Below are 22,275 nucleotides of genomic sequence, written 5' to 3' on the forward strand. Positions count from 1 at the left end.
GGGTAGCCGTTAAATGTCAAGGAAAAGGAATTCAGAAGGCAAGATGACTGAAGTCGGATGGGAGGTTAAAGTGACCAAGAACTGTCAGAGGGGTGCTGCCAGAAGGGAAAGTACTGTACTGTAAAGTGCTGTCCATCTCTTCTAGAAAGTCTCCAAGGGGACCAGGAGGGCGGTAGATGACGATGATGAAGTGGTTGATATTGCTCTCGAGGGAACAGAAATTGCATGGAAATCAAAAGAGGAGATGGTTAGATGAGACAAAGGAAGAGGAGCAAAACACCATCTCTTTGACAACAGTAAACTTTTACTACCACATCTAACTGTTCTTCTTGGTAAGTGAGAAAAAGCTTAGCCGGAAGATGGTGTAGCAGTGTTCTGCAGGGATACCAGGTTTTACTGAGTGCCAGAAAGTCAAAGGCATAGTGAGAAGTTAAATCTGTGATAAAATCAGAGGAAGGTAGATGAGGTTACTAGCAACGCTACCTCTGTTCTGTGTGTGAGAGTGTCCGTGTCTGTAAGAGGTGACTACAGAAAGAGGTTTAAGACACATGACTGGTCTGTCAATCCACATTAATCCCTGCTTGATGTTAGAATACCCTCCACTTTTCTGGGAAGATGTTCCACTAAATCTTGTAGTGTGCTTGTGGAGATTTGTGCTTCTCCAGTCACAAGAGTCTAAGTAAAACCAGGCATGTCGGTGAGGAAGCCTGGGGTGCAGTCAGAGTTCCAATTCACCTCAAATTTGTTCAATGGGGTTTCAGCTCTTAAGCGGGCCATGTAAACCATAGCTTCATCAAGCTGGCTTTGTGGACAGGGGGATTGTCATGCTGGAACAGGTTTGGGTTTAATGTTACCACATCCAAAAACATCTTCAACAAAAGTCTGGGAAAAACCATATATGGCTGAAAATGTCAGGTGTCCAAAACTTTATATAGTCTAGCGTAACCATGGTATAAATGTAAGTTGTTTGCTAAAGAAAGAGCCGAAGATGGCTCATTCACACTAACTCAGTGAACTAAAAACAAATAAAACCAACTATATGTCTAAAACCTTCTATCACAAACATCCATCGCTTGCTCTAGATACCATTTCCGCTGTACATTCGGACGTCATGGCATTTGGAGGTCATGAACCAACAGCACAGACTTTACACACCCGTTTTAATCCCTACATACCTTTCCTGCTGAGTGTGCTTCATCTGCTCTTAATTCCATTAAGAGAAGACGAACTCTGTGACATCATGTCGCTTTACTTCATCTCGTGGCACAGAGCACTTTGACAGAGAGGAAATTGCTTTCGGCATTAGGGTTAAACGTGGCCACGGGTTGCTGCCTAAGAGCTGGACTTTATAAAAAGGTGGACAGTAAGATCCTCTGAAAGTCGCAGGAAGTTAATAAGCTGTGTCGGCCCAGCACCATGCTGCTACCTGATGGCAGAAGCTAAGCTCTATTCTATTAATTCGATTCTAGCAAGAATCTATCAACATAGTCGAAATTGTTTGTGCACTCAGAACAACATACTGAGGAAAAATTTGATTGGATTTTAATTGTAAAGCATTTTTAGCCATAGATATTGTCACAAATCAGCTTTACAGAAATAAAACATTACAAATATTACTTTTAAATTAATCAATTTGTCCCTAATGAGTGAGCCAGAGGCATCGATGGAGAAGGGAAAACAGCCTGAGATTATCTAAAGAGGAACCAGTGTCAAAAAAAGAAACCCTTCCTTATATGGGTGACACCAAATGTCCATTCATTATAGTTCATTCATTATTGTTGAGGTCATAAACTGTTCTCTGATTTACACTTTGTGAGTCACAATTGTAGACCCAAGCCATTATAGCAGGCCTGTTTATATTACTTACAGTCCAAATAGATCATTGTGGTTCTTCAATAGAACCATCCACAGTAATATCACATGGTATTCAGATCAACAGTCTACTACAATGCCTCAGGACTACAGGTTGCATGAACAGATTTGCGTCACTGAATGACGCCTCAACAATGACGGAACTGTAATGAAAGGACATTCGGTGTTGAGGATGAGTTCCTTTTTTGAGTCTGGTTCCTATCAAGATTGCTTCCTAATGCATTCTCAATGAGTTTTTCTTTGCCATAGTCACCACTGGCTCACTCATTGGGGATCAACTTGCAATTCTAAGTAACAAACTTTTAGGCACTAAACAATTTTATATACTGTTTTATACTTTACAACTGCTTTAATAAGCAGTGCTATACACATACAGAAGAATTGAATTGTTCATATGATGCTATTCTGTGTATGTACCTCAGATTTGAACAGCTCTTGAAATGCTTAGACCCGCAACACAAAATCTATACTTCTAATGCTAATTGAGGACCATATATGTGATACAAATGCTTCACTCGGCTGTTGTTGAATTATTGACTTTCTGTCGTCACAGATGTTTGCACATGTATTCCAGGATCTGTTCAAATCCCAGGTACACACACACAGATCTGCACACTTATATGCATAATCAGAATTGCTGAACAAAGACAACATGAGAGTCAGCCTGCAAAGCGGACAACACCTGTAGGGCATTGGTTAATATTTACCCATCCATCTTGGCTATTGACCCTCGTTTTTTGAAAGCCTTGCCTTCTCATTTCGTCAGCTACAGTTATCATTCTGTCTGCAAAGACCAGCTGCGCTTCAATCCACACACTCTGGGGCTTTTCCGATTTTTTGCCGAGGTTACTCCAAAGAGCGGGCTTTGTTCCAATCACAGCACTGATGCTGAAAAGATCTGAGGGCTCTGGGCTTGTCCTTGACAGCCTCCTTCATGTCTCCGGCGCACTCTCAGAGCCGAGCACGGCCGCTGACACACTCCTGCCCGACTTCCACTTTTAAAAAGGTCACTAAGGATGTTTGTCAAGTTTTACATAAGTCCCGGATCACTATCAGCGTCAAAGTAAGCTGGAATACGAGATTCTGAGTGTTACCAAAAGGCTTGCTGTGCTTGTGGTGGAACAGAGGTCCTGAAAGGCATGTTTTTTTTTTTTTTTGAGAGCCAACGTGCAGTGTGACAGGTCACCGTGGTATCATTTCCATATAAATGAGGTTATATCATTTTCATAGCGGTTTATACAAAGCATTTTTGCTGCATCAGCTCGTGCGAATTCCTGAAAAGGAAAATGTCCACACTAATCATGGCTGAATGCCTGGGCGCAGGTGAGCAGAGAAAGGGATATCGGAGAAGCTTTAATGATCTTTGAGGTAGCTGTGCTGCCACTGATTATAGCTAGTATATCTCGCTAGGAGCCGTGGCTGTCTTTTAGCACTATTTGAACACTTGTATAGAGGAACTTTGATACTGGATGAGCGTAATTAAATGTTTGCATTTCCCGTTGCCCTACCAATAGGTATGGCATAAAAATATTTTATATATTTTACACTGTAGAATAATAGAATAGTGTTGTTCAAATTTCCATAATATTTGCATATTCAAATTTGACATCACAGCATTTTGGTAGGTGCCCATGTCCCAGGGTATCTTCTCATTTTTGCACCAATTGGCAATGGCCGTTTGGCAGGACTGGGCTTAAAATCTATAACCTCTACCTATCCATTGTCCAGAGTCTTTGAGTTACTGAGTGTCCACTTTATATTTATTCTATTTATACTTTTTCAGCTGGACTCTTTTTGGTTATAGACTGATGATATTTAGGTTGAAACTTTAATTCTTTGTTTAATTGGTTTACATCTAGAAGTACAGATGGTTACGAGGGTTCGCCTTCTTATGATGATATTCATACGACAAAATTGTAACAAATATTTTACGTTTTGTTCGGCAGGCTAACATAGCAGCGTATACTCCGCCCTCCTCTTGCAAACCGGCGCTCGTCCGTACGCCCTCTGCCACATAAATACAGTACTGTAAATTGCTCTGTTTTGCAAAATATGTACTGTCATTTGGTAAACTATTAACAACTTACAGTATACTATCCCATACGTTAAGACTAATGGGTAGGCCAGGCCTGTGTCAACTTACGATATTTTTCCAGTTACAATGAGGTCATCGGAACGCATCTCCATCCTAAGTCAGGGTACTACCTGTACTAAACACTAGGACTTTTATTTAAACCCACTCATTTATTGAAGTGTGCAAAAATATTGGAACACGCGTCAGACAGATGTGTGCCGTATCCGTCTGATTGTTTCAACACTTAATAGCTCTTATTGCCTGCTCCTGGTTTTTCCATGTGAATCCCGTTCACCACCAGACGGCCACTGCTGAGCCCCTCTCTTGATCAACATTCACAGTGTGTTTTAATCTGGTTTTCAGGAGCATCTTGGTATAGAATCAGCATCAGCTAAAGAGTTAAATGGCTTGTTGCTTGTTGTGGCTTGTCTATGATTTTAGTTTTAATTTTGTTAATTATTGATTTAAATACTTCAACAGACAAGCTTGAAAACTAAGTTTATTAGCATCAATGGGAATTATTTAGACACCCATGTAGTCTGCCACCAGCCTCTTTTTTTTAAGTCGCTTATATTGTCTAAATTTGCACTATATCATGTGCAAGAGTGTAAATCTTTTAGCTCATGTCCACTAAGGTGCATGGTGTTAAAGGTGGAATGGTGGAATTGGTGTTTCAGCACTGTTGATGCACGGTCTCTACCGTGACAAGATAATTAATGTCCTTTGTGTCCCTGCACTGAGATCTGTCTTCATTAGATTCCTCACCCAGAGACAAGACGCGGGCTAGAGGTAGGGAGGGCGTGATGGTGGGTTGGATGCAGAGTTCGTGAGCTGGTGTATCCTTTGACACGACACGATGCGAGAGACCTACCAGACACTTTGCATATCTAAACAGTGTTTAGAGTGTGTTTTCGCACACTATTCAGAATTTCTGGTTTAAAGGAGCTGGCTCTTGTAATGTTTTTATACAGCATACATCAGAACTGAGTACAAGTTTGAGTATCACTCCAAATAGGATAAAAATTTCATCATTTTTCAAAAATTGCGTTATTTCTGACTTGGCAAGTAGAATATATTATCTTACAAACAAGCAAAAACAATTATTTTAGAAACTGTATTCAAAAATACTGGAAAAGAAGTAGCATGATGAAGGATAGACAGTGATAGTCATTAGCTAGCCCATCAGGTCAAGTATATGCTCCACTGTGCGGCCCAGTCCCTTGGTTCGGTTGCCTGGAAACTTATTTCCCAAGGTTAAAATGGGTAACTACGATAATGTAAAAACATATTTGGTGCTACTTTGGTGTTAATGGAAAACAAACCAGCATTTGATCGTGTAGCGTATCATGTTTGCACATGAACAAGTCAGCAAACCATTAGTTAGCATTTTATCAAAAAATATATCATGACCAGTTTGCATTTTTTCCTTTCTGGGAACTCATTTCCATCTCACTGTATTCAGACCTGACACAAATACATCCTACTTGTGTACTCAAATGTCATAGTATGAAATAAATGCAAAAATCAATATTGGTGAAAATAATTCTTATATTTGATGGCAGGTACTTTGCAGCTTTGTGTCTAGGGAAATAATGGAAAAGCTTGTTGCTTTATTTTGATAACAGGGGTTGTTATATAGCTGATCCAAACAATAGTTAATTTACTTATTAAACATTTTCTATACACGAAACCGCCAAATTGCGTTTTTATTGCAACTGGGCAAGATGCAGCATAAATAATTCGATTAGCGATGCAGCTATCGATCCTTTTAGTAATTAAGTATTCTACCGATTAGTCTATCGATTAATTGGATAAGAAGTACTTTTTCTTCATTAAAGAGCAACACTAAATATACAAGATAAGACGGGTCTCTTAAAATTACCGTCATTTGTTTCCTTTTTCGCAAAAGTTTATTTTTTTTAATGCTGAAATTGCAGTCTGTGAAAACTCATTTAAATATGCATTTAATTGGCTTCAAAATAAATAAAAATAAATGTAAAAAATATAAAAATCATTTGCAAATTACCTTTAAAAATTTAAACGCACTCTACTGTTTTCTTTGTTTTTAGTTTGAAATGATCAAAAACTTTAGAAACCCCTCGCAGTTTTCTCTCCTTGCGCACAAAACGAGGCTGAAAACGTGCGTACCCCACTTTCAACACATTGTGGCACACATCCGATCCGTAGCCTGTATTACATGTCCAAACTTTTGCCAGCTGGTATCAACAACCCCACTTGTCTAACGCATGTTGTATGAACCACCGCTGGAAAGTCATTTTTTTAAAAGCGTAGCTCTACCAAACCCCCCCCCCCCCCCCCAACAGCTGGGTGTAATTTCCCTGGGATGTTTTCCTTTCTCATGTTCTACTCTCATGAAGACTTTTTGCAAACACTAGGCTTTGTTTCTTCACAAGACCTCAGGGGGATCCATTATACAGCCACATCTTGAGCAGATTAGAGTTGTATTGAAGGCTATTTCCACAAAGTTTAGTAGATTGTGCTCATCAGAAATGCTAGGGCGTTGTTTCACATGTGATTTGGAGCTTAAATGTTGTTACAGAAACAGAAAAGCGTTGCTACTTGTCAGTGTGTTGCAACTAGGGCTGCAACTAACGATTATTTTGATAAGTTACAAACAAACAGTTTACACAATTCCATAAAGTGTCATAATGTCTAAGGTCAACAACATGGTGCCAGCCTGCACCAGGTCGCCCACAAGGACCACATAAGTCACCCGCGCGGGCCTTTTCTAAAAATCGCTCACCATAGCGCCACTTACCAGGGAGTTGCATCTAACTTTTTTTCTTCCATTGGTATAAATTTATATGTATTTATATAAGTTTATATAAGTTATATAAATAAAGTTTTGCATATTGATAATCTGTTTCCTACTTTGTTAAATCATTGTTGATTATAATTATGAGAAATCATTAACATGATCAGTGTCTTTACATAGATGAATATCATTAATTATTAGTAATAACATATAATTAAAAGTAAATTGAGCAAATTTGTTATTTCAGAAGTGTGTATCACACTGGAAGCCCTTCACATTAATCGGTACCCAAGAAGTAGCTCTCAGTTTTAATAAGGTTGGTGACCCCTGATCTAGACGAATTCACTAAGGTACCATGGGGCTTCAGGGGTGCGTCCAAAATCTGCGAATGTTCGTAACTCGCGGGGGGTCTTCGAACGTAAACCCTGCGAGTTCCAGGGGACCACTGTATTGGTTTGTGTTTAGGACTTGGGCTAGGTTAGACCGGTAGTTCTCAAAGTGTAGGGCGCCGCCCCTCTAGTGGGGAATAAAGACATGACAGGTGGAGCACAATGAGCTGCAGGATTTATATAAAATACTTCATTTATCTTCATTTATGATTTTCTCTAATATAAATAAAGTTCATATAATCAATGCAACCACAAATAAACAGTAAGAACATATTTTCAAGTAAATTAAAACAGTTAGGTTACCTAATACAACTAAACGTTTATTTTCTCGATTTTTTAATTTGATGCAGTTTGATGTTATTGATTAAAAAAAATTATATTTCAATGAATTAGATATTTTAGGACAAGTATTTTGTTACCATTTTTTAGGCTGATTGAGGGTAGGTGAGGCTTGAAAATCGCCCCCTCTCTAAATTGGGGAATGGCAAAAAAATGTTTGAGAACCAGAGAACCAGGGTTAGAGGTTAGGGTTGGGTTTGATTTTGGGGTTGGGGTTTGAAGTTGTGTATGCATTTGAGGAAAGTGCTTAGTTTGGGTTTGAAGAGGGGTTTGGGGATAGGGGTGAGGGTTGGATTTGATTTTGGGGTTAAGGTGTAGTGTTCAGGTTTGGGGTTTGAATTTGGGTGGTGTGTTTGACATTTAGTGTGGGTTCCAGGTTAGAATTGAGGTTAGGTCAATAGCTGCTATGTCAACCAACCAGGGTATAGTTAACAAAAATCTCCACTAGAGCACCAGTGAAGTTCCAGGTCCTTGAAGTCCGAGTTAAGTAGAAAGCCATGCAGAAATAAAGTAGCCCCATTTACTACGTTCTTTGAGCACTTTACGGCACTGAATACCCATCATTGTGTGGATCCCTGCAGCTCGAACCTAATCTCCGTTCTATTAGAGCTTCTGGCTCCATGAAAGAGTTGGGAAAAAGGCTTTAAACATCCGAAGTGACCTTGAAAACCTGTAGAGTTGAATAGAAAAAAATTGAGAGCATCTTTTTTTTAAAATATTATTTTATTAAATTTTTCATGCAATTGAATCTGAGCATGCTGTCCTTTCTCCTATATTTGCTAAATCCATTTTCTGAATGAACTTTGTGTATATCACATGATTAATATAGGATTTCATTCCTATTATATACAAACCTCCCAATGGCATTAAGGTGGTATAGTGCCCCAAATGCTGTTCTGTTCTATTCAGCCCTCTCTCTAGTCTCTGCCTCATCCTGTCTTCCGTAAATGCCCTGAGAAATAAATAGAACAGGCTCCACAGTGGAGACTGTGGTGGTCTAGCTCTGTCGACTTGCAATAAATCCTTGCAAATGAGAAGCGTAATTGCTTTTAAGTGCCCTTTTCAAAATTGTCTGCTGCTAGTTCCAGGGCGTGATCTACTGTGTCAGCCTTTTAAATCCTGAGTAACTCTGATGCTATTAAGGGATCGCTAATGATGCTTACTGCTGGGACGGGGGTGGGAACCGACAGGCAGGTGCAGCGCGTGTAATAACAGAGCTTTTCCTAATCGTCTCCTGCAGTTAAGCTTTATAGTTCAGCTTTATCTTTCATTAAAGGATGGTTTGATCACTTGTTGTGGTGAAAAAGTGGGATAACCTTTCATGGCACAGGTCAGGAACTGTTACACCAAAGCCCTCTCGAGTTCTCGAGTGGCGTTTATTTGTTTTTCTAAGCACGTCACTCGAACGGAGGCACCTACACTAATTCATATTAATGCACTTATTCTAATATGTTAACATAGTAACCACTCATTCACAGGGGTATGTGTAGGTGGCAGTTATAACCCAACCATTAGACTCAATAGTTATTTAAAAAGATATATTATTTAGAAAAGAAAATTATAATTACCATAATTTCCGGACTATAAAGCGCACCCTTATATAAGCCGCACCCACTGAATTTGACAAAGATTTTTATTTTAAGCATAAATAAGCCGCATCTGTCTACACTGAAACTAATGAACTTTACACAGGCTCTAACGGAAGACAGTGTCTGTTACACAGTGTAACGGGTGAAATATGTTGTGGCTCCTTCAAGAGCAGAGTGGCATTTTGGGAATAGCCTGCCGCCGCATTTTTCCGCTATTACCGCATGTGTGCAAGACTGAGGAATATGTCCTTATTATTTTCTGATGCTCATTTCTACGTTTCTTTGACTAACCCGTAACGCTGTTGCCAAGAAAAATAAAAAACCTGTCTGTGCTTATATGATTTCTGTTGCAACTGGAGTTAGCGAGCTCTCCCTTCACCCAGACTCAACGCGTTACAACGGCTTGTATCTAAACAGTAGCCGACCAAGAAAGTCATTGTTCACTGTCTTCCTCCTTCCTTTCACAACTATTTCTCTCGGGAGTTTATCTTTTGGCAACGCTGTGCGTTTAAAAATCACCACCGGTGGAAGTTTTTTCTCCCGATGCCGTGCAGCTCAGAACACAGGTGAGGTGCGTTTTTTCGGAAATGTAATTGGTCTCATGTTATGGGGTTCAGTTTTTTGGCTTGAAGTTTGTGAAACCGGAAAAAACACAGGAAAAATTTATAAATTATCCGCTTCGTTATTTAAGCCGCGGGGTTCAAAACGTGGGAAAAAAGTAGCGGCTTATAGTCCGAAAAATATGGTATTTTATTGCTGCATTTTATGAACGTCTCTAGGGTCAATGCTTTGTCAGTCGGTGAGTTTTCCTGAATTCCTGGTTTGTTTCTTATTTTATCGGTGAGGCAAAGACGGATATACAGCAAGACCTAAAATCTTTTAACCACTTTAAGGCCCATGAAGCTCAAAAATCACAAAAGAGAATGCCACTTTTACAAGCTTAAATGAGACATGCATCTCTTTTAGCGCGAGACTGAAGCGCTCGCAAGTTTCATCATGAGATTCGGCGTCGAGTTCCGAGCATGCGACGAGTGACGAAACATTTATCCTAACCTTACGAGTACCGACATTTTACTGTACGTAATAATGGGAGCTAACTTGATTGTGTTATGTAAATACACACTCACTCAGCCAGAAGCCAGTGCAGACAAGGCAGTCTTTTATTAACAAATGCAGTCAAATCCAAAACATCAGGCAGGAATCGTGGTCAGAAAAAAGGCCAAGATCAAGTGAAGAGCAAACAAAGCCACAAGGGGCACAAAAGGAATCCACAACCAGTAAACAGACAAAGGAACGTTAACGTTGTAATCCAATATGTGATAAAGTACAACCCTCTCTCTCTCTCTCTCTCTCTCTCTCTCTCTCTCTCTCTCTCTCTCTCTCTCTCTCTCTCTCTCTCTCTCTCTCTCTCTCTCTCTCTCTCTCTCTCTCTCTCTCTCTATATATATAGTATATGTGTGTGAGAGATTGGGTACACCTGCATCTAACTAGTAGCTAGAAGATGCTGTGTTTTTCTATGATTTAGTATCTGTGTCAGCCATGTTGGAAGGCTGTGGTGGTTGTTGGGAGTTGGAGTCTCTAACTGACTGTGAATCACCTTCATAGTGGTGACAAACACATGAACATTCTTGCCTGCTTCATGACATTCACCTAATATTGATTATAATCCCCCCCTCTTTAAAAGCATGCTGCCCAGTGTTGTATTTCTAAGTAAAGCTCCACCTTTCTTCACTGTCTCCAGAAAGTGAAAACCTCTTGCCAACTGCATTCATTGTATCGATTTATTTATATCTCTGAAGCTTTATTTTGGCCCGGGATCTCCCTTGAAACCACGCGTTTTGCCTCGCCTGCACTCGAGTGAATTGCCGAGCTAAAACAGGCCAAGAGTTTCTATATTTTTCATTCGGTAATGCAGCCTGACATCGTTCTCATGCATAACGCTCTTACTTGTTTACCTCAGTTTGATCTGATTATAGCTTCTCTTTTTCTGCAGTTAATCTTTCAGGCTCAGATCAGGGCTGCAGGGTTATCTGCACAAACAGCACTCTGTTTGATGAAATTTTGAAGCATCACTTCCATTTAGAACATTGCCATTCATTAGGGATTTTCATCAGGCCAGTGGGAAGTGCAGAGTAATGATTTTTGATGGGGTTTTAAACCATGTGACTCCTTGTTCTGTTTGAATGCTTCTAGATATGGCATGCAAAGAATAGGCTGTATTATAGTGATGCTGTTTCTGAAGAAAGTTTATGCCTGAATGCTCTAATTCTGTGTGGATTTTTTTATTTGGTTGTCTCTTATACACTTATACACTTTATATATATATATATATATATATATATATATATATATATATATATCGTATCGCTATTGTCATCGTATGAATATAAAATCTGAAGTCAAACCATCGTTACTCAATGACCATATATATGAAAAGCCAACAAGCTTGTCAGTGTGTTTGCATATTTTTTTTCACCCAGTCTTGGACACTTCCTGGTTTCAGATTCTTTTAATCCTAAAGAAAAGAAAAAACAAAAAAAAAACAATGTTTACCTTTCACTGAAATCAAGTCATGGATCCCCATAGAATTCATATTAAATGTCAGGGAACAACAGGCTTTAATTCAACCGGACTTCTAATATGTTTTGACATTTGCACCAATAAAGAGGGAATTAATGATGGAAAAAAAAAGTGTACAGGAAGAGACCATTTAGAGTCAAACCAATGTTTTGATATATTTGTTAAATATATCAGCTTTTTTGGTAATAAACGATCTTATAAGCATCCTAATCGATGTTGGCACTAATATGATCATTTCTAAGCATGAGTGACATGTAATCTTAGTATCTTCATTATTCTATATATTATATTATAGTTAATTATATATAGTATATTATATACATTGTTGTCGTAATGAAGAGGTACAGCATCCCGTCATCGTGAGAGATTCCAGCGCTGCGGCTTCTGTACCGATCCATGCGGTCTGCCTGTCTTTCTCTGAACACTTCTCTAGCAGAGTCCGTGATTATGTCGAACAGCACATATCCACCCACCAGAGGCGCAGAACAGACGGCTGGAGGCTTCTGAGCTCCAGCCTGGAGAATTCCTGTTTAGAATTTAGTGTGACGGGTTAACAGCCGACCTTGCCAAAGTGCCAAGGACGAGCGCACACGTTTTCCAGCAGGAGGAAGAGAGACGGATGGAGACAGAGATGGGCTTATGCCTGACACATGAGTGTGTTGTAGTTCGGCTTGGTGGGATGCTTAGAGAGGAAAAAGGGGATGGGGGGGTGTGGAGGGGGTGCGCCGACATGAACAGAATGAGTAATACAGAGCGAAGTAAAAAAACTTTGAAACTCTGATGCAGCGTCTTCGCCTTCCGCATCAGCACTTAATGTTCTTTTGAAGAACCATTAAGAAGTCTCAGCATGCGCTCTTCTGTTTTTTTTGGTGAACTCAGCTCTTTTTCTTTGCCTCTCCCTCTTGTCTTAGCACGCTTTGGGATTTGGAAAGATTCGTTCTTTTTTTTTTTTCCCTCCCTGCGATTCTGCCTTTTCAGCGCCAAACCCTCTCTTATCTCTCCTTTTAACCTCGGGATGACTGTGGCAAACAGAAGCCCCCAACAATGTGTTTTTCTTTTTTGTGGATAAGATCTGCGCAGTGCACAGAAGGTTTGGAGCAGGTGGAGGTTGTCTGGATGTCCTCCTCAGTGTAGGAGATGACATGAGGGTTGGAAGGGAGAAAAGCTGTGGGAGGAGATGACAGCCAGGCAGTGGGCAAAGAGCAGAAAGGAGCCCCAATACACATGGGCAACTTTATCTGATTCGTTCTTATCTGCCTGCTGCAGGATTACACACACACACACACACACACACACACACAGGCAGCCTGTGTGTCTTTCAGCCTTGTCTGTTGCGATCAAGCAGGCTGAGAAGAACTGAATCAGAGAGAAAGGGCAAAACATGTACCAGGGCCAGTCATATACCATATGCCAGAGTGTCAGTGGGTGAAGGTGTACCTGACAGCAAGTTTACTAGATTTCTCTCTCTCTCTCTCTCTCTCTCTCTCTCTCTCTCTCTCTCTCTCTCTCTCTCTCTCTCTCTCTCTCTCTCTCTCTCTCTCTCTCTCTCTCTCTCTCTCTCTCTCTCTCTCTCTCTCTCTCTCTCTCCATCTTTTCTCTCCCAGGTGTTCAGAAAGAAAGCCGTCGAACTTGGAGAGAAATTACTGCCTGCCTTCAAGACACCCACAGGCATCCCTTGGGCTCTTCTCAACCTTAAAAGGTCAGTCAAACACAAACACACACACACACACACACACACACACACACACACACACACACACACACACACACACACACACACACACACAACCCATAACAAACACGATATATTTCATTCTCAGGCTTTTTGTGTTGTACTTTTGTTCTTCAAAACAATTCCATTCGGTGAACCAAAATAATAATTAGTGTGAGGTGAAATGAACAATATTCAAAAATGCTGTCATAATCAAACAATACTGTATGAAATTTACTATTTAATAATTCGCTTCCACTTCAAATTATATAATTTTTTGCATATTCAGAACTAATCAGTGTTAAAAACTATTTCTTGTGGCTTAGAATTAACTTTTTTTTTTTTTTTTTTTTTTTTGCTAATTAAACAGAATTTGCATAAATTACCTTCTGAAGTTACACTATATATACCAAAGTATTGAGACACCTGACTTTTCCAGCCAGATGTGGTTCCTCGCCAAACTTTTAGCCCAAAATTGGAGGCACACAATTATACAGGTTGCCTTTGAATGTGATAGCATTACCGTAATTTCCGGACTATAAAGCGCACCCATATATAAGCCGCACCCACTGAATTTGACAAAGATTTTTATTTTAAACATAAATAAGCCGCACCTGTCTATAAGCTGCAGGTGTCTACACTGAAACTAATGAACTTTACACAGGCTTTAATGAAAGACAGTGTCTGTTACACGGTGTAATGGGTGAAATATGTTGTGGCTCCTTTAAGAGCAGAGCGCCATTTTGGGAATAGCCTGCCGCTGCATTTTTCCGCTATTACTGCATGTGTGCGAGACCGAGGAATATGTCCTTATTATTTTCTGATGTTCATTTCTAAGTTTCTTTGACTAACTCGTAACGCTGTTGCCAAGAAAAATAAAAAAGCACGAGTTTTGGTGGTTTTATTGGTCTAATGTTATGTCGCTCAGATTGTTGGCTTGAAGTTTGTGAAACCGGGAAAAACCCAGGAAAAATCCATAAATTAGCCGATTCGTTGTTTAAGCCACGGGGTTTAAAACGTGGGACGTAATCAGCTTATAGTCCGAAAAATACGGTACATTTTTTTCATTTTCATTAAATTTCCTTTCCTTAGACCCATAAACCTGTTCCAGCATGACAATGCTCCTGTGCACAAAGCTATCTTCATGACGATACGGTTTGGAGTGGAAGATCTGCTGATATAGAGATCCTATCTCGGTCCTATTGAACACCTTTGTAATAAATCTGAACAGCACACCAGGCCTCCTCAGCTCATACCTGACTTCTTCTGTACTGAACATCTTCCTTGAAGAGTGTTATATATTATAACAGCAAATGGGGATTAAATGAGAAATGGGATGTTCAAGAAGCACTTATGGTCAGATGTGCACAAACGTTTGTCCATAAAGTGTAGCCGTGGCGGCACAGAGTTTGATAAACCAGCCATCTTTTGCTCACCCATAAAAAACCGAATGAGTTGAATCTTTGCAAACACACTATCTATGTGTGAGTGTTTCTTACACTGTGTGATTTTTAGTGTCCAAGAAAGAAAAGAAAGATCCCCTGTGTGTGTGTGTGTGTATGAGATTCAGCTTTTTTCCTTTGTGTTTTGGGGGCACCCGGCTGTTCTTCAAGCATTTGTGCCAAAGCATGTTTGTGTTCAGCGTCAGAGTTTCAGCAGTGATAAATGTGGAGAGACGGTTCATCCGGATTCAGCGCTGCTTGTCTTGTTCAGAGCTGGAACGCTTTCTAGCAGCAGCTGGAAGCGCACTGGGTTAGCGTGCGCCCTACAGAATAGAATCCTGATCGAGGGGGCTTGATTGGCATGGGCAGTGCTGTATGAAACCCAAGTACTTCCTTTGCCATCTGTGCAAGCAAGTGGGCAGCAGTCAGAGAGAGTGATAGTGATTCAGCATCTAGTTCTTAATCCAAGGCCATTATTGTGTGTGTGTGTGTGTGTGTGTGTGTGTGTGTGTGTGTGTGTGTGTGTGTGTGTGTGTGTGTGTGTGTGTGTGTGTGTGTGTGTGTGTGTGTGTGTGTGTGTGTGCATGGGTATGGTTTAAACATGGTTTCTGTGTGGTTTTGACTTAAATAAACCAGTACTTGATACGTTAAGGCTTTGTATCGGTATTGTTTGTCATGTTTACTAAAGGTTAAGGTTACCTTAGGAACCCCATTGCTTAGTAAAGTAAACTTGGCATAGACTTAAACTCACTATCGGTTTGCGTAGAACTCAAGAAACAATAGATATTTTACCATCTCATTGCATTTATGTTTTTCCAATCCAGTTCAAGGGGTTGCATATGGGCAAAAAATCTTCAGAAACTTTTTGGAAACTTTCCAGATGACTGTCATCTGAGGAATTTTGGAAATATTAGATGGAAGATGGAAACTTACCAGGAATTTATGGGAATTTGTGAGAATTTTTGGAAATGAATCAGAAATTTGGGAAGTTTTATGTAAACTCTATCATATACAAACAAATGTAAACTTTGATTTAATTGTAAATAGAACAATTATAGATATTTCCTAATATGTCGTTCACAATATTACAGTTTTGCTCTGTAATTTTGATAGAATAAATTACTTCTTTCAAAAACATAAGAAAAATCGTAATGTGTCCAAACGTTTGAGCAGTACTGTACTTGTGTATGTTAAAACTAGCAAGCAGAAGGTAAAATTAGCATCACAGCTTGATCTAGCTAGCCTCATAAATTGTCAATGAAATAGTGCTAGCTTATGTTTAGAATATCTGATTTACTGGCTGGTTAGCTACTGTATAAACGCATATTGGTATTTGCTAGTAAAATCTTAACACCGTATATAAAATATATTTACCCAAGTAATATCAAAACTTACTTGAATGAGTATATTCTGCAGAATCAAATGCAGAACTGTGGCTTCAACATTCCTGTGGCCCTGCATTAAGTGTGTTGTGTACATGTGATTGATGAATGGGCAACTGAAATTGCATTAAATCTGGTTGTTTTAACCAAGATTATCCTGCAAGATCTTTTCAACGAAATCACAGTTTATTCTCATTTAATTTCCATTAATTTCTATAGAATTTTTTCCAGTCTTAAAAGTTCCCAGAATTTTGCTTCCCTAGTTTGTCAATCACACATCAGTCTTTATTAAAAATTGTATAGACCATTATAAAAATGTGTGCATTGTATACAACGAATATGTATATCATTCCTCCACAGAAACCATGCAAGGGTGCTTGCTTCAGTGTTGCAACCCCTCATAATTCTCATGCCACCCCCTTGCCACCCCATAAATAATTTTCTAGATGTGCCCCCTGGTGTGTGTGCCTAATGTGACTGCAGCGTCTAATGACTAATGGCTGAGATGGAGATAACATTTTGAATGAGACCTTTTCCTCCAGCCTTTCTCGCGACCCAACGTCTGCACTTATTAATTAAATTAAGTGTAATGAACTAATGATTAGGAGATAAATGAAGGAGGTTTATACCCTCGTTACGCCTGTTGATGCATGCCATCCCTGGATCTTCATCAGCCATGCGAAAAAAAGAGAAACAGAAAAAAGCAGCAGCTGCTCTCAGACAGCACTTCACCCAGGTGGCCGGAACCCCGGCACGACCCTTAATCAGCGCGAGGCGTCATCCTGATTTGTTTTGACTAGGATCAAAACTCATCAGCGGGGAGCGTCTGTCATTTTTGACTGGATGCTAATTCGTTGAATGTTTGCTCTAGTCTTTAATCCGCACAAAAGTCAAACTAGGCCCGCTGCCTAAATTGGTGTAATTATTCATTGTGCTAATAACTAGCTTCTGAACATGTTTTGCAAAACAGCTGAGAAAAACATATTGGCGACGCATAAAATTCAGCCTCAGATTTATCAGATATACAGCTGCTTGACTATGTAGACAATGATCCCATAGTTAAAGGATAAACAGACTCGTGCTGTAGACAGAACTTGCAAAGGGGAAGGAATATCTCAGTGGTTAAGATGTTGGACTTCTGATTGAAAGGCTGTGAGTTCAGATCCCAGCACCACCCAGTTGTTGGGCCCTTGAGCAAAGCCCTTATCCCTCATATCACTCTGGATAAGAGTATCATCCAAATGCTTAAAATGTACAAAAGCCTGAGGTAGCAGTGTTAGTCTTTAAAAAAACCAAAAAAAAAACAGCATCTAATAATTTATTATTCCCCAAACCAGTCCTGTAGCGGTCTGGCTTTTCTTAATAGTTCATGAGGTAATATCAAAAGGTTTTGAGACTAGCTCTGTTTACAAGACAGTACTTTATTTTTTAAGTTTACACACCGAACAGTCCCCTTGCACAGCAATACAGCGCCCCCAGCGTTCATGCCACTTCTGGAATGTGTAGTGGAAGTCTACTTTTCAAAGCGTGTCGATTCAAGCTGGGGTCAAACTGATGCTTTGAGATTTATCTTCGGGAAGAGGGCAAAGTCCGCAGGAGCCAAATCTGGCGAGTGGGTTGGGGCGAAATCGTTGTTTCCGCCGAGAAACTCGTGTGAGGAGAGATTATTGACCAGGAGGACTTTTGAATGTCGGTGCTCCCCGTGACTGTGCATGCAGCCTGCTGCTGCCTGTTTGCTTATTACAAAACTAGTCTCAAAAATCTTTGACACGGTGGTCTAGGGGTTAGGATGTGGCGCTCTCACTGCTGCGGCCCGAGTTCGATTCCTGGTCAGGGAATCTACCCCAACCATTAGGGTTGCACAAGCCAGTGCTTTTTTAGTGTCGGTCCCAAGCCCGGATAAATGGGGAGGGTTGCATTAGGAAGGGCATCCAGCATAAAAACACATGCCAAATTGAACATGCGGATCATGAATACGCTGTGGCGACCCCTAATGGGAGAAGCCGAAAGAAAGTTTATATTGCCCTGTTACCTTTAGTTTGTCCATTACAGATTGAAATATTTTTATATTAAAATTCTTTCTGCTCATTGATTTCATCTTTATTAGTATAAAAGAATATATTAAACTTTGTACACCCCAAGAATACAGGATACTCAAAGCTTCTTCACTTGCTATAGAGAATGGTTTAATGTTGTATATGTTGGTCCAAAATATGTTGTGTTATAAAAAAAAAATTTTTGTATTCAGTCAACACTGAAGCAGTTATTTATAACCTAATAATTGGAGTATGAATATTACGTGAAAGACATACTCCATGATTTTGTGTTTTTGACTTGTTTTTGAATAGAGTTTAGTGGCTTAAAATTGTCGTAAAAGCTTCCTCATGGTTTCTTTGCCATTCCAGATGAGCCAGAGCATCAGCCATTAACGTTTATATAAAGGAGTCCCAATACTCTGAACCTATTTATATATCGACGTCTGACCCACTTCCAACATAGACTCTCCCAATTTGGTCATTTCACAACCCAGTTTTGAAAGGCCAAAAGCTACTGCCTTTTTTACGCCAACCATCATCCTCCTTCTCCTACTTTTGTTCCTCCGACTCAGATTCAATCCTGTGAGTAACAGCAGCGAACTGAGGGACCAATAATGTTACAGCAGCTCAGCTGAGAACAACCTTGACCCAGATTTTGTTTGGCCAAGATCGAGGGGCTCTGTGGGGGTGTCACACTTGAAAACCACACACACTTGCATAAAAAACAAACCCAGAGAAAAGAACATAGAAGACCTGACATGACCGGAGTATGTTTTTTGTGGCATTAAAGCAAAAGCGATGCTGGGGGTTTTTTTTTCTCGAGTATTGTGAAAAAGCAGGAAAGATTTCATCATTTTTTAGGGAACAGTCATACAAGGGATACAAATGATGTTTCCAGCTCTAATGGCTTTTTAGGTTTCATTGCACAGTCAAATTAGAGGAAATCAGTGCTCTAAACGAGCGAAAAAAATGTGTGTATGTAATCACATTATCCCAAGACTCTAAAGATTATAAAGTTAATTGTCATATGCACAGGAAACAGGTTTTTTTGCCCCATACAATGAAATTCTTACTCCTCGAAGCAGCCTATGACATATCCTATGGACAAAACAGGAAATTTTGGAACTAGAAGTTGTTGACCCTGGGGATTCAATTGTTCGGACCTCATTTAAAACCCTTTGACGTTAGTTATAAAGGAGCAGTGGTGGGCTGCACAATGAGCGTTCGCTGTAAAACCTCTTATAAGAATGTGAACGTGTGAGTGCTGCGCAATGGGAATTTCCGTCTTTACCAGTTGGGACGTCATGATCGTGTCCCGTCTGCTAATTTCGAAGAAACGGGTTTTAGCCTTTAAAAAAAAACACTCCACACTTCACTGTTCATTTATAACTAATGGCAAGAGGTTGGAAACGAGCTCATACTGGTTCTTAACAATTGCCCCAAAAAGTTCCAGAATTTTCTGTTTCCCTGCGCCACCCTGTATGATGCAAATGCGAGAAACAAAAGTGCGTGCATGTATACAGTGTGCAGTTTGCAATGTAAACAGTGTAGATACGCAAAAGTCCCGTGTAGAAGGGGTGTGTGTGTTTGCATGTGTGCAAAGTATATTGAGGTAGTGGTTGTCTAGTGTCATTGTTGATATTCGCATTGTGGGGAGGTGTGTGTAGGAAGGGATAGGGTAGTAAGTACCTTTTAGGGTCGGAGGGGATGGGTTATGTCTGCAAGCCCGGATGGTCTTCGGGTAAAAAGTGTAGGTTTCTCAGGTTTGATGCCTCCTGTGCTGGGGTGACCATTTTCTTTGATGATGATGATCACGAATATCATAAATATCAACAGGTTGGCAAATAGTATTGTAACAAATATAGAAAAACCACTGGCCAACATTCAGCGGACGCTGTTGGTTGAGGATTAAATATTAATTATAAAATGGCTGAACTATTTTTATTTGCTATCAAATGGACTGCGATGCTAAAGAACACTGCAAGTATTATGAGCTAGTGTGTTACGAGGCAAATGTCGCTATGTTACGATGTTAGGGTGTGAACATTGAAGCTCGTCATGTTCAAGCGAGCCACCGTTTATAGCACAAACTCCTCAGTGGTAAGAGAGGTGGAAAGCAGCTGACAGGAACAGTTGGCCTGCTGACAGTTGAAAAGGGGAAGTGGGAACAGTATTCGGAAGGGCAAGTGTGTTGTTTTATATGCTTAGCACACAGAAGTGACATTGTATTTAGGTTCAAAGTTATGCTAGTAAGGATTTTTCCATATCGACAATAAAATGAAGACTGTTGAACTGCAAAAAACAATGTTTTCCAGAAACAATGAAAAGAGAGGTGTAAACTGTTGAACTTAATTCCAATGCAGCTTAGCAAGGTTACTTTACTGCTAATAACCTACACCATGGTTTTAAGGTTCTCCAAGTGTTTCTCGTATAGAATGACCTATTTACAGGGGTCTCTGAGCTCATATACATTTAGATCTATGGCATTTGGTAGACACCGTTATCCAAAGCTACTTTCAAGAGCAGTTCAGAGTTAAGGGCCTTTCTCAAGGGCCCAGCAGTGGAAGCTTGATAGTGATTTCAGCTCGTGACCTTCCGATCAAGAGTCCTATCCCTTAACCATGAAGCTGCCACTCAGTGCCTCAATTGCTCCTGAATATGGAAAATGGTGGTGTCTTCTTCAAGGTGAGAAAAAAAGGCTTGCTTTGCTGCTTTTCTCATTCTGGAACAGAGCATTCTGGGGTATGTCAAATGTCCCATGTGGACTCTAATGCCCACAGCCATATCCGATAGTCATCAGCCGGAAGGGAGTTGGCATTAACTACAAACAAATGACTCATAGGGTGAATCCGGCTTCCCCTCGTTCGGACATTACAGTCATCCTGAACAAGTTCTCTTTATTGTCTGCAGTGGAGTCGGCCAAGTTAAGTAAAGTTAACGTCAGGCTATTGTAGGAAGGGAAATCTGATTTTGGCATTGTTTTATTGGTCTTAAGAGACATCATAAAAGGCAGGCAAATAGGAAGCGTGGTATGAAGATAGTCCATTAAAATTAAGCCTCTTTGTTCAATTCATTTTTATATGTATAGCACTTTTAACAATGCAAATTGCCCTAAAGCAGATTTCCAGAGATGAAGTGGTAATAAAAGAATGTATAGATTTATTCCATCGGTGACTGTGGCAAGGAAAAACTCACCGAGATGGCATGAGGAATATTTTTAAAATCATAAATAAAAATATGATTTCTTTGTCTTTTAGTTCGAAATAAATCCCAAACTCATTTTTCTTCCAGAGTTTAGCGGGTGGTGCGTCTGTAATAATGGTCCATGAGGAAACACAGTGCTCCGTGTGTAGTTCAATGGACGAAACGAAGCATCATTTGAGTCAAATCATTTGTATAATTCTTTGGATTTGAGTTACTCGAGGAGACGTACTCTCATTTCTTGTGAAACATTAGTTTGAATTTTCTTCTGAAAACACACTGCTGTGTTATATTCCCTTTTAACTTGAAGGTTATGTGCGTTTTCTAGAACTCGTTTCATTTTAAGTATGAGCGGCTGCAAGTGCAAATTGTATTCAGCTTGTCAGAATGTAAAACCATAGCAACAGCACTCTGACTTTTTTTCCCCTGATGAATCAAATCGCTTATTTTCTGTTTGCTATCTTAATTTGAGATGGACTTGTCATTAAATTGGTTTTTGCAGCAGTGGTTTTTGTGGCTTTTTTATCTTAAACAACCTTTTGTTGGATGGCTTGATGGCTTCACCTTCGCTGTGAGGCCTGGGCTTAGTTCAGGAAGTCAGCTTGCTAATGGAATTGTGAACAGGACCCATGCTGAGCCTTTCGGGGAGAAACGACGCGTAATAAGCAGCTTGAGACAAAATGTGTTCATCAGCATGGAGTCGGTTAGTCTGTGTGTTTGTGTGTTTGTGTGTGTGTGTGTGTGTGTGTGTGTGTGTGTGTGTGTGTGTGTGTGTCCAAGAGGGTGGTTTAACCCCCATAATCAGGCATTAGCCTTTCTCTCCTGGTAGAAGTAACATTCAGTTTGAGCCAAGACTGTAAAGGACTTGTCTTTTCAGCTACTGA

The 22,275-nt window shown here is 40.0% G+C and overlaps 1 protein-coding gene across 1 annotated transcript in view; it reads left to right on the forward strand.

Annotated features, from left to right (window-relative positions):
* Positions 1–22,275, forward strand: part of man1a1 (mannosidase, alpha, class 1A, member 1) — a 123,166-nt gene that overhangs the window by 70,753 nt on the left and 30,138 nt on the right. The window contains exon 5 of the mRNA XM_083562512.1: positions 13,224–13,318. Within this exon, the coding sequence (XP_083418638.1) occupies positions 13,224–13,318 (95 nt within the window). The remainder of the gene's footprint in view (positions 1–13,223; positions 13,319–22,275) is intronic.

The sequence above is a fragment of the Silurus aristotelis genome (genome assembly GCF_946808225.1).
Source record: "Silurus aristotelis genome assembly, chromosome: 15".
Lineage (NCBI taxonomy): Eukaryota > Metazoa > Chordata > Actinopteri > Siluriformes > Siluridae > Silurus > Silurus aristotelis.